At 35.5% G+C, this 12370-nt stretch overlaps 2 protein-coding genes across 5 annotated transcripts in view; both read left to right on the plus strand.

The window, feature by feature from the left end:
• nfkb1 (nuclear factor of kappa light polypeptide gene enhancer in B-cells 1) overlaps positions 1-5023 on the plus strand; it is a 48619-nt gene extending 43596 nt beyond the window's left edge. For both annotated transcript variants that reach the window (XM_077247551.1, XM_077247550.1), the window contains 2 exons: positions 1004-1130; positions 3502-5023. In XM_077247551.1, the coding sequence (XP_077103666.1) occupies positions 1004-1130; positions 3502-3596 (222 nt within the window). In that variant the 3' untranslated portion in view covers positions 3597-5023. The remainder of the gene's footprint in view (positions 1-1003; positions 1131-3501) is intronic.
• Positions 5024-10038: 5015 nt separating this feature from the next.
• Positions 10039-12370, plus strand: part of dgkq (diacylglycerol kinase theta) — a 43285-nt gene continuing 40953 nt past the window's right edge. For 2 of the 3 annotated variants that reach the window (XR_013210327.1, XM_077247552.1), the window contains exon 1: positions 10051-10800. Coding sequence is in view for 1 of the 3 variants with exons in the window: in XM_077247552.1 (XP_077103667.1) it covers positions 10593-10800 (208 nt within the window). In the remaining 2 variants the exon portion in view is untranslated. Of the gene's footprint in view, positions 10801-12370 lie in introns of all 3 variants that reach the window. The other variant, XR_013210326.1, reaches the window with a different exon arrangement.

Genomic DNA, 12370 nt, shown 5'->3' on the forward strand with positions numbered 1-12370 from the left:
TTCATAAGAATTAAGAAATATAAGCTAAGGATATACGTGAGGTATCGGTCTTTGGTATCGGGGTATTTTTACGAGTACGAGTACGAGTACAAGTACATGAGCTTGGTATCGGGCCGATACCGATACTGGTATCGGTATCGGTGCATCCCTATTCAATACTTTGTAGCACTTTAGGAAATTCCTTTGTATATTAAATGTATGTAATTTCAAAACTTCAAATGTTCAGAACTAAAAAAAATCTGTATTATTTATGCTTAGGACTAAACCTGTCGACCCATTTATTATATTAATTATATTATATTATATTATATTATATTATATTATATTATATTATATTATATTATATTATATTATATTATATTATATTATATTATATTTAAGCCTATCACAATTATTAATTTTATAATCATGGTTATTCTATAAAAGCAAGGGAATCATAATCTGCCAGAGAGTCAAGAATAAAGAATATAAAAAAACACAAAGATAATCAAAGGTCTTCCTTCATACAAAATGAAGGCTTGTGTGTTTATATTATATTATATGATATTACATTACATTACATTATATCATGTTATTATATTATATTAATAATACGTTAAAAAACAACAACAACAACAACAAAAAACATAGTGGGCTTGAATTGTAAGTTACATGAACCAAACAGAATTAAATTGTTAATTGTGATTATTTGTATGACAATTCATTGTCAGCACATCATCACGATTGTGACAGGCCATATCATATATCATATCTATATAATTAATCACAAGATACAACAAAACTGAGTAAACTGGGGATTTATTTTTAAATATCCAGAAATACTGGATTGAAATATGGCATTTTATTAAGGCAGGTTTAGGCTAAACCTATCGATCCATATTTCTCAGAACGACATTACAGATATTAATTCATCTAACACTAACTATATCAGTAGGCTGAACTTTTATTTTCGTGCTTCCTGTAGTTGCTCTGGTTTCAGCTGCTAATCATCTGTCTCCTTCAGGTGTCTGGAGGAACGGTGTGTGAGCTGCTGGAGGGACTGAAGCATGTTGGGAACAGCAGTGCTTTCAGTTTACTCCAGGCTGTGTGTAAGGAGGCTGAAGCTGTCTACACCACACCTCAGCTCACAGGTAATATTGTTTGATATGTGCATTTCTGGGTGATCTGGCTTAAGTAGTTGAACATTTGGGCTGGGAAGCCAAAAGTGGTTGGTTTTAGTCCACAAGGGGTGATCCATGAACCGTTACTATTATGTCCTTCGGTAAGCATAACCACGGGTTGGTCGCAGCAACTTTTCCACTGTAAGTCCCTTTGGATATGTTAGTAAATGCGTAATTTGTCAAATAATATAAAAAAATACATATACGCTTCGTTTAAATCCATTGTAACATTTAAAAAAACACTGACATTCAAATGATTGGGGTATAGATTTATTTTTGAAAGACATCTTATGCTCACCCAGGCTGAATTTATTCATTCAAAAATTCAGTAAAAACAGTAATATTGTGAAATGTTATTACAATTTAAAATGTTTTCTTTTTTAATGCATTTTTAAAAATGTAATTTATGCCTGTGATAGTAAAGCTACATTTTCTGCATTATTATTTCTGCGCCAAAGGATCCTTCAGAAATCATTCTAATTGGCTGATTTGCGGCTCAAGAAACATTTCTTATTATTATCAATGTTGAAAACAGTTGTGCTGCTTAATATTTTTATGGAAACTGATAACGTTTTTTCAGGATTCTTTGATGGATAGAAATTTCAAAAGAACTACATTTATTTGACACAGAAATCTTATCCAACGTTATATAAATGTCACTTTTGATCAATTTATTGCATCCTTGCTAAATAAAAGTATTAATTTCCTTTCTAATTAAATTTATTAGACCAATAAATTATCTGGCAGAATGAATGGTTTATTATGATTTGATTATTAACACATTGACTACATTTAATTTTGATAATATTTGAATCACATTTCTGTTGTAATCATTTTTACAAAACCAGTAAGCCCCTCAAGGCCACTGTACCAAAGATTCAACTATGGTCTATGGTAAAATCACAGTAACACAAGGCCTTGACTGCTTTATTTATTGCTTTAATTTACATGCTAAAGGTACAAATACTACAATGCTAGATAACATTTGAACAATTGTCTAATAGTGAAATAATATTTATTTTGTTTTGTGTACCAGAACATAAACCTTAAAGATTCATGTTCTCAAAAGGTATGTTTTGCTCACTGGTGAGGCATTTTGGATCTTTTCCCAAGAGCACGTGGTCATTGTGACATTTCGTAGTTTGAGTGAGACGATGTACTACACATCTCTGTCGTGGAGTTTTTTTTTTGTCCCACAATATGGTTTGTAAAACCCCCAGACTAAATCACTGTCAGTCTCGGTCCCCTCTCTCCGTAACAATAATGTCATGTTGTGGTCCTGACATCACCTCATGTGCGTTCAAGCATGATGTCAACAAAACAGCACTGCCACTGCATTCTGAGGGAGTTCCCCTCGGTCTCGGGGTGACCCTACACACTGCTGTAGTGTTCACATATAGTTTCTGTAGTGATGCGATGTTTCAGGGGGAAGTGGACACTTGAGAGGGGGATTCCCAGGAACAGAAGTGAAAGCCAGATATGGCACTTCTGGTTTTTATCTCTGGCGCAGTTTCTTTGAAACAAGTCTTTCCACCTTGCTGTCTGATTTGAAGGGTTCATCGTCAGGGTTCAGTGAGCATGTGTAAGCCAGCAGGGGAAAGTTTTTTTTGTTTTTTTTTAAGTCTCGGTTTCCTTCTCGTGGTTGTCCATATTGTTGTGCCACGTTGTGTGTTAAAAATACACCAATGTTCAATATATATAGTGGGGTTCAAAAGACCACATGAAATTTGGGATTCTAAATCTGGAAACAAGGTTTTAGGAAACATTATGATGTGATGTGAAATGTTTCATATTCTGAGTATTGTTGTTATTAATGCAAAATAGGGAAAAATCAAATATTCTGACGTATTTTATTTTTATACTATTCTATTATTTTTATTCAACTTGTCACTCAAGTGGTTAACCTGGTAATATTATATTTTTTAATATATTTATTTTCCAAACTTTTAGACCCATCTGTAATTAAATTTAATAATAATCCAATTTAAAAAGATATTATGATTGCTTGTGACTCTGTGGTTTACGATTGCCAAGCAAACACAATGATCAAAAGAGAGAATTCTGGCACAGTATTATAGAATTCATTTTATAAGCGTCATAGTTTAAGTTTATTGGCAATTTAATTTGAACATTTTGTTTTTATAAAGCAACTTTTATGACAATTTTATTCTATATAAAAGTATTTGTATTCTATATAAATAAAACATGTTTTCTATATATATTATCTATTTTCTTTTAGAATTTTATAATAAATAAAATTTATAAGAATTGTCTTTTATTAGGGAAAAGATTTGAAATGCTTCTATGGTCATATTAATATTTTTTCTTTTCTTTTTCTCAGTTCCAGGGCTCTGTAAGTCCATTCTGGGTTTGACACTGGGCCCCCATCAGGAGGAGAGTGGGATATGTGACAGCGGGGTGGAGACCTCTTTCTAGAGCCCCAGCTTTGGTCTCGCCAACTCCAAACACAATCGCACAAACTAAGGCCTGACCCTAAAGACCAGCTTCTCCCTCCTCACTACAGCTGCAGTGCCACTCAACCTCAGGACACGCCTCCAAAACATTTGATTGGGCAGCACCCTCTCTGGATGCTGCTCAGCCACGCCCAAAATGCAAATGAGCTCTGAACTCTGAGGAGGAGGGGAGTCCTCTGGCCATGGGAATTTTATTCTCTTTTTTTAGCTTTTAATATGAATAATACCAAAAAGCACTTATTTGAAATTTAATTTTTTTCCTTTTATAAGAGCTATGTTATCTTTAAATAGCTATAATATAGCTTTAAAAAGGTATATTAAAGTGGCTGTTTTCATTTGTGCTTAAGCTGAACAATGACGTCGGGAGCCCAGATGTTACATAAAGAAACTAAATATTTAGTTGGTTTATGATGTCTTGGGCATTATTAGATTCTCAGGCCTGATTTGCAAAAAAACAACAACATTTCTTGCTTGAATTGTTTATAAATAAAACATTTTTAACGTCTTGTTTGATAAGTCTGGCCTCAACTATTTCCTTTGTTAATATATGAGGAAGAGGAAGAGAGGAAAAGGAGGTCTACTGGATTATTATGACCCTCTGGACCAGTCGAATCTGTTGGATGATGGAAAAAGTTCTTCCCTTCATACATACACTTTCAGCTGTTATTTGGGTTGGCGATGGAATTTATTTTGCCTTTAGTGGTGCTACCTGTAATTCCTAATGTTTGCTCATGGGTTCTGATAAAAAAAAAAATCATAAGCTTTGAGAGATTATTCTCTCTTCCATTTGTTTGATTGATAAAAAAACAAAAAAAACAGGAGGGTCAGTCCTGTGTGGTTGTGTGTGTGGTTGTTTGTGTGTGTGTGGATTGCTTCAACCAGATGCCTCAAGTGCTTTTTAAGAAATATTTTTGTAGTTACATTTTTATCATTCTGTTACCAAAAAAAAGTGAAATCTCATTCCCTTCTGTTGTGTGTGAACTGTAGAAGACAAAACATCACTGCAATAATATGCTGATGTGGAATCAGTTCTATCCGTGCATCACAGAATATTTAGAACTGATCCCAGAGCAACTGTCTTTCTTTTTGCTTTATGAAATGTTCTAAACATGGCCTCTGACCTTTTAACTGACTTTGGGACTCGCATGCCAACAAAATGCTTTTAACCGCCGTAATATTTTTCATACTATAGTAAATAATGCTAAAAAGAGCAACAAAAACATCCAATACCCCAGACTAAAGGTTTGACAGGCACTGTAATGTATTTTTGGCTGTAAATTGGTATTTATGTCTGTACCCTGTGAAGCAGTGTTGTACAGAGGGAAAATTGTGTGTGCTTTGTAACTGGTATTATTGTGATACTTTTATAATAAAATGATTCACTGTGTACTACTGTTTTGAAATTGCATTTGACATCTCCTGTACTGACTATCCATATTGCACACAAATTTGTATCTGCTCCATAATTGATACAGCGATGTTCATTTTGCGGGTTGTTACCAGCAGATGGAGTCCTAGCTTACTTTTTGAAACATCCAATTATTTATTTGAATTCTTACCTCATATCTTTTCACTTTTATATAAGTTTTTCGCTAATTAAAATCACAATAAGCTAACTGTAAGCATAACAATAAAGTGTAACTTTTATCATTTATATAATTTAATAGACATTATTTTTCATTAACTATTATTTTTCAACCAAGTTTTTATGTTTTATTTTAGCAATTCAGTTGCCATAAGTATAGCTACTCATAATGTTAAATGTGTTGGCTGTATGTTTTTGTCCTAATGTGTTAGCATCTGATACTGAGTGTAAAACGACTAAAAAATAACATAATAGGCTTTTCTATGAGTGCCAGCCACATTGGCTACATTTGTAAAACATGCTCATTTTAAACATTAGTTTATTTTCTTTCTTTAAAAGGGAACTCAAGAAAAATCTCGAGATTATTCAATGCAATTTTAAACTTTCATTATTTGTTTGTTTTACAGTTTACAAAGCCAAACCTGTAGGCTATCATTGATTGACAAATGACAATCACTGCACTACAGCATTGCTTCCTCAATGTGCTCAGATGGTCCAACCTTGAAATTTAGTCCCGGGCCCGGTGAATTTTAGCAACATTGGGCCTGTAACACTGTTGCGTATTATTCCAGGTATGTTAAAGGCGTGTCGTCAATGTGTTTAGCAATCTGACAGACATGTAACATAAATTTGTATGGTAACAGGAAGGATACAAAGAGCTTTGACCACCCAATCTGTAGTTGATCTGTCTGTAGGTGTTTTTAGCTAGATTTCGGGGACCAAATTGCTTAGAAGTTAGCTAAATCTGACAACGCCTCCTTTTGGGGATGTCCTCACACAAGTAAAAAAAACAATTATACTACTCTATGACATAAAACACTTATTATGACTGTGAGCAAGCAGTATGAGGGCGTGGATGACTCTCGCATCTGCAGAACATCATAATGTGCTGCGAGCGTCGACGTCACAACGGAATTCCGCATTCTAAAAACAGCCTGTGGATCCTGCTTGGAGCTCTTGTGTGTGTGGCAAGCTGTTTGAACATTTCGCCTGATAACTAGCCAGTATATTATTATATACTGTTTATTTTTTATTTTATTTTTAATTAGTAAGTAATCTATGGAAGCTTGTTTCCACCAATGAATAAACAAAATTAAAAAGTAATTGCAACTTTTTTCTTAGAATTTAGTGATATAAACTATCGATTGCGAGTTATAAAGTCAGAATTGTGTGATTTAAACTTGCAATTGTGAATTTTAAAGTCAGAACCGCATGATATAAACTAGCAATTGTGAGTTATAAAGTCAGAATTGCGTGATATAAACTTGCAATTGCAAATTATAAAGCCAGAATTGTGAACTGACTTTTTCCTTAGATTTAGACTTAATAACTTGTAATTTTGAGTTTACATCTCAGAATTCTGAGAAAGAAGGCAATTGCGGGATATAAACTCGTAATCTCGCAATTGTGACCCTGGATGACAAAACCAGTCTTATGGGTAATTTTTTTGAAATTGAGATTTATACATCACACAAAGCTGGATAAATAAGCTTTCCATTGATGTATGGTTTGTGTGGATAGGACAATATTTGGCCGAGATACAACTATTTGGAAATCTGGAATCTGAGGGTGCAGAAAAATCGAAACATTGAGAAAATCGCCTTTAAAGTTTTCCATTTATGTTCATGATTGTGCTGCATTCACTCACAAAAATAAATGTTTTATACATTTAGGGTAGGACATTTACAAAATATATTCATGGAACATGATATTTAATTAATATCCTAATGATTTTTGGCATTAAAGAAAATGATTTTTGGCATTAAAGAAAAATAACCGTGCTACTTAAGACTGGTTTTGTGATCCAGGGTCACAATTGTGTTTAACTTAAACTCACAATTAAGTTTATATCTCACAATTCTGACTTTATTACTCGTAATTGCGAGTTTATATCATGCAATTCTGACATTGTAAATACATAGCCCCGAAGGAAAAACAAAATGAGATTGAGGAAAACATATTTGCCAATGCTTTTACGTTCTTTCGCAAATGTTTTGTGTTCCCCAATAAACTTTTTGCTCTCTCGCAAAAACTTTTGCGTTACCCAGAGAAAAGTTCAAAAGGATTTGCAAGGAAACTCAAAGTTTCTCGGGGAAACGCAAAACATTTGCGACAGAGCACAAAAACATTGAATTATTTTTATTTTTTTCACTACCATGTCCCTTTAGTGGCTTTGTAGTAAACTCACAATTGTGACAAAAAAGTCAGAATTGTGAGATAAAAAGTGATATGCAAATACACATTGACTGACAGGGAACTCCTGCTTTCATTGATCATATGCAATGATTGAATGAACATTATGGTCCTAAGCCTTCCACAGACGATTTATATTTATGAAAAATACATGTAGACTATGGGGGTAGAATTGTTGCATTATTCCAAATAAATAGATTATGATCCACAAAAAAATGTAAATACATTCACAAAAATATATCAAATTCACAAATAAATAGATTAAGATCCACAAATAAATGTAAAGAGTTTCACAAATAATTATAAAACTCACAAATAAATAGAATGAGATTTGCAAATAAAAAAAATATATTTACAAATGTTGTTTATACCACAAACACAACTCCGCCTGGCATTTATTTGGCATTTTATGAACCGTTTTTTGTGCATTTGTGAATCGGTTCCTGGGCATTTGTAGATCCCCTCACGCATTTGTGAATCGGTTCCTGCGCATTTGTAAATCCCCTCACGCATTTGTGGATTTTGAAACACTTCTAGCGTGGACATGCAGACAAATCCACAAATAAGTGGACTCCACCCACCCTTTACCTAAGCCAATCAGATAACGGCCACATTGAGATGACCAATCGTAGCACGTTCTCGCTACAACCAATCACGTTAGGCTTTACACTCGGGGCGAGAACTGGATCTGATTAATTTTGCAGATATTGACACTCCTGAAAGCATCTGTAATGGGAGCTTCATTCAAATTAGCTGTTTGTGTGGTTAAAACACCCCGTTTCCAAAAGACTGTTGGAGTTTAAGGCTTCTTTATATTTAGTATTCTTTATTATTAACTCAGGATCACACACAAATGATCATCACAGATCCCAAACATCTTAGCACCCTCTCTACTTGAGTCAAGCGGCGCGTCAAAAGCAAATAGCCGATTATCTTCCCTGCCGTAGCAGTTTCGAATCATGTAAAACTAACATGTTTGCAATGTTAACACATTTTTCCCATGACGTCTGTTTTCTTACCTGAAGATATATGACGTATAATCTTCTTTATTGACTATGCTGGCTACATGAAAATTCATAATTCGTGATAGTGTCTACTGGACGCGGCGCAGCGCGACACGATGATTCACTGATAATAAACGGATGCCCGTTCTTCTTCTGAAGTAGCGGCTACTACACGCAACTACGGAAGACACATCATTTGCACATTTGCTCCTTTGTCCAATGTAGAAAGCCTCGCACCGGGTAGACACGATGTAATAAATTACAAAACGGATGATTTTGTCTTTTAAAGCACAATCGTTGTGACAAATAGCTAGCTATAGGACATAAATATTATGTAGAAGACAAAATATCAGCCCAAATGACCATCATTGAAGATGTAACAGCGTGTAGGCTAATGGGGTTTTGAGTGGATAATGCAATGCTGAAAAAATCCATATTTGCATTTATTTTGGATGCTGTAAGTAACTTTTACAATACAATATTATTAAGTCTGATTCATATGAAATATTATTTATGTGATCAAGCATTTTAACGGATAAATTCAAATCGCTTGTCTGCTGGGCATTTCACTAAATGCATGTTATATATTTAATCATTAGATCCACGGACCTGCTAAAATTTGAATGAAGAAGTGGGAAAAGCTGTTGTGAGTAATTTCCCCAATATTACACAAACTCGTGTATTTATCACGAGGTTGAATCCAGTTATTCATTAGTCAGCAACGCATTGATGCTTTTCTGTTTTATCATGAATAACGTGACGCTTCCATAATGCGTTGTTCCCATAACGTAAGCGCTGTTTCTCTGCCATTTTCAAAGGCTCATAAAAATGTGTCTTGGCTTGATACACAGTCTAATGGTCTAACTCTAACGAAATCCAAATTCTAAACATATTTTACTGAAGCAATATTATGGGCCTTATAGCCTTACATTTCCTATTTGAGCCAATGGAGATGAGTGAGCAAAATTATTTCAGGGCAAGACCACTCTGATTGTAAAGCCTAACGTGATTGGTTGTAGCGAGAACGTACTACGATTGGTCATCTCAATGTGGCCGTTATCTGATTGGCTTAGGTAAAGGGTGGGTGGAGTCCACTTATTTGTGGATTTGTCTGCACGTCAAAGCTGGAAGTGTTTCAAAATCCACAAATGCGTGAGGGGATTTACAAATGCACAGGAACCGATTCACAAATGCGTGAGGGGATCTACAAATGCACAAAAAACGGTTCACAAATAAATGCCAGTCGGAGTTGTGTTTGTGGTATAAACAACATTTGTAATTATATTTTTTATTTGCAAATATCATTCTATTTATTTAGAATTTTTATAATTCTTTGTGAAACTCTTTACATTTATTTGTGGATCTTAATCTATTTATTTGTGAACTTGATATATTTGTGAGTCTCTTTACATTTATTTGTGGATCATAATCTATTTATTTGGAATAATGCAACAATTCTACCCCCATAGTAGACCGCTTAGCATAGTGATTCCTATCAGGATATGAGGAGACTTTAGACCAGCATAAAAAAAAAGATTCTGCAGAGAATCACCTATTGCACCTTTAATGTAGGTTCGCCTCAGTATACTAGTCATTTCAAAGGAATATTAAAACGGCTTGCCATAGCTGAGGCTGCTGGTTTGAAGCTCGTGTGAATGTGTGTTTCTCTCTCTGGCCGGAGCTCTAGCCTACTACAGGCGGAAGTTACAGGCGCTTGTGTTGGTGAAAATCTTCTCTGCTGAGAAAGTGAAAACCATCGTAAATGATAAGCAGGCGTTTTATGACGATTAAAACCTCAGCGCATCATAGCCTATATGTGGACGCGGTGGCTTTATTTTCCCGCATGCATTTGCAGACTGCTGGTTGTCGTCGGTAAAGGCAGACTGGCATATTTATTGAGTTTGATGTCTGGTTAGATGGTCAGATAGTGAAGGTCTCACAGTAACTAACTCGCGCTTTGATTGGAACGTTTAGACATTCTGTTACATTGATTCATTGTAGCGCGTTTCCGACTCTGATACACTGTAGCGGGAGAGAAGAAACATTCACTTTATTCAGTGATGACTCGATTGGGTTTAACATAACTGCCAAATCACATATGTTTCACAACAACTAAATCTCGTGGAGCATTTTCTCTTGGCGTTTTGCGCTGGATTTTCCATTGGAACCGACAGAGATGGCAGACAGCGGTCGGGTGAAGATCGACAGCCCAAGCTCGAGCCCCGGACCCGGGAGGAAAAAGGCGCAGCAGTCGCCCGGTTCAAAGGCGCGGTACTCTGTCAACGCTCCCGGACACTGCTTTCGGAAAGTGACTCTGACCAAACCGACCTTCTGCCATCACTGCAGCGACTTCATATGGGGGATTGTTGGGTTTGTTTGTGAAGGTGAGATGCTTTATGGATTCACTTGGTCGGGATGTTTCATTCAGCAAATCAATGTCAACAAAGTGTCCCTAAAAACTAAAAACACAAAAATGCTGCGGTAGTATTATGGCACAGTGATGGTATTAGACGACAATACTATGGTAATTTGTTATAGGCTATACCATAGTATCGGATGAATACTCTCATAAACATCCTAAACACAATATTTGTGAGTTGGTCTTTTACATGTATTTGGGGTCATTTAACTATTTAATTTAAAGTGCAAGTGATTTTGTTCCAAATTGAATATTCCCATACCACTTTGATTGACAACTTTGATTGGCAGATTATTATCTGCGCACGTGCCATCCTGGAAAGGGAAGGGATGAAGAAAATATGTTAGAAAATAGATGGAGGATGTCAAGCAAATCAGTCTCTCCCCTCTAACACCTCCCTCTCGACAGAATCGAATCGCTTGTCTACTAACATGGGGAAGACAGATTGATGCAGATCGATCCAGCACACTCCTCCTGTTGGACAGGAATCTGTGCAGGAGGACACTTTGATGAGATCCATCTAATTGATGGAGGCCGGTGAGAGTGAGAGAAGATCTGTACCATTCTCACTTTTGTTAGTTAGATGTTAAGCGTCAGTTTTTTTCTTTACAGAGCTGCTCAGTTGGGTAAACAATAAGCAAGTAGCTCTTGGGCATTTTAGATTAGGCTTTAATTCAAAGCAACCTATGGAAAATCCATCTAAAAAATCTCTAATGGCTCATTGATCACACTTTGCAGGATCCAAACCTACAATAGCCCAGATTACAATGAGTTATGACAACAACAACAAAAAGATGCAAAAGAACCGTAAAATTATCATAAATATCCGTATATTCCAAGTTTTCTGGAGTCAAGAGCAGATCAACATGTTATCCCTTTTTCACTGATACACTTCCCATCCAGTCAGTTTTCAATGTCTGCAAACAAATAATTGAACAAATGAGAAAACTTGATCAGGTCAGTTAGCAAATTAATCATTTGCATCTTCTCTCATAAGCTCTAATGAATGAAAGTTAGGGTGGATATCAATATTTTCAATTAATCGCATTTTAAATTTACAACGCAAAGCAAGACTTGGAATATAGTGCCATATAGAGTAACATGGACCACTTTTATGATGGTTAGCTGTGGGTCCTTTATGAAGCTTGACAGTTTTTATTGTAATCATAGAAAATAAGCAACCGTTTTTTCTCCCTTTTGTATTCAGCACTGGTGTAGTAACCCTTGGCCTTGCAGAATCTGTGATAGAATATCTTCTCTAAAGACCAGCCAGAGTGTAATCTACACCTGAGTTTATTTCTTTTGACTCTTTATGAGGAGTCATCACAAAGCTGCTGATCTGTAGGTTTTAAACTTTTATGGTCTGCAAATGACTTCAAAATGAATCATTGATGGGGCCAAATACCATTCCATCTGATTTCTATACGGATAAAAAATGTTTTCCCTCATACACACAGAGTAAATGTAAACTCAGCCCATTTGTCCCTTTAAAGACTGTTGCTGTTTCCTAGGAAGAGATTAATCCACAATGCTAT

This window comes from Siphateles boraxobius, unplaced genomic scaffold (genome assembly GCF_051911475.1).
Source record: "Siphateles boraxobius isolate OS27281-9 unplaced genomic scaffold, OSU_SipBor_1 3, whole genome shotgun sequence".
Lineage (NCBI taxonomy): Eukaryota > Metazoa > Chordata > Actinopteri > Cypriniformes > Leuciscidae > Siphateles > Siphateles boraxobius.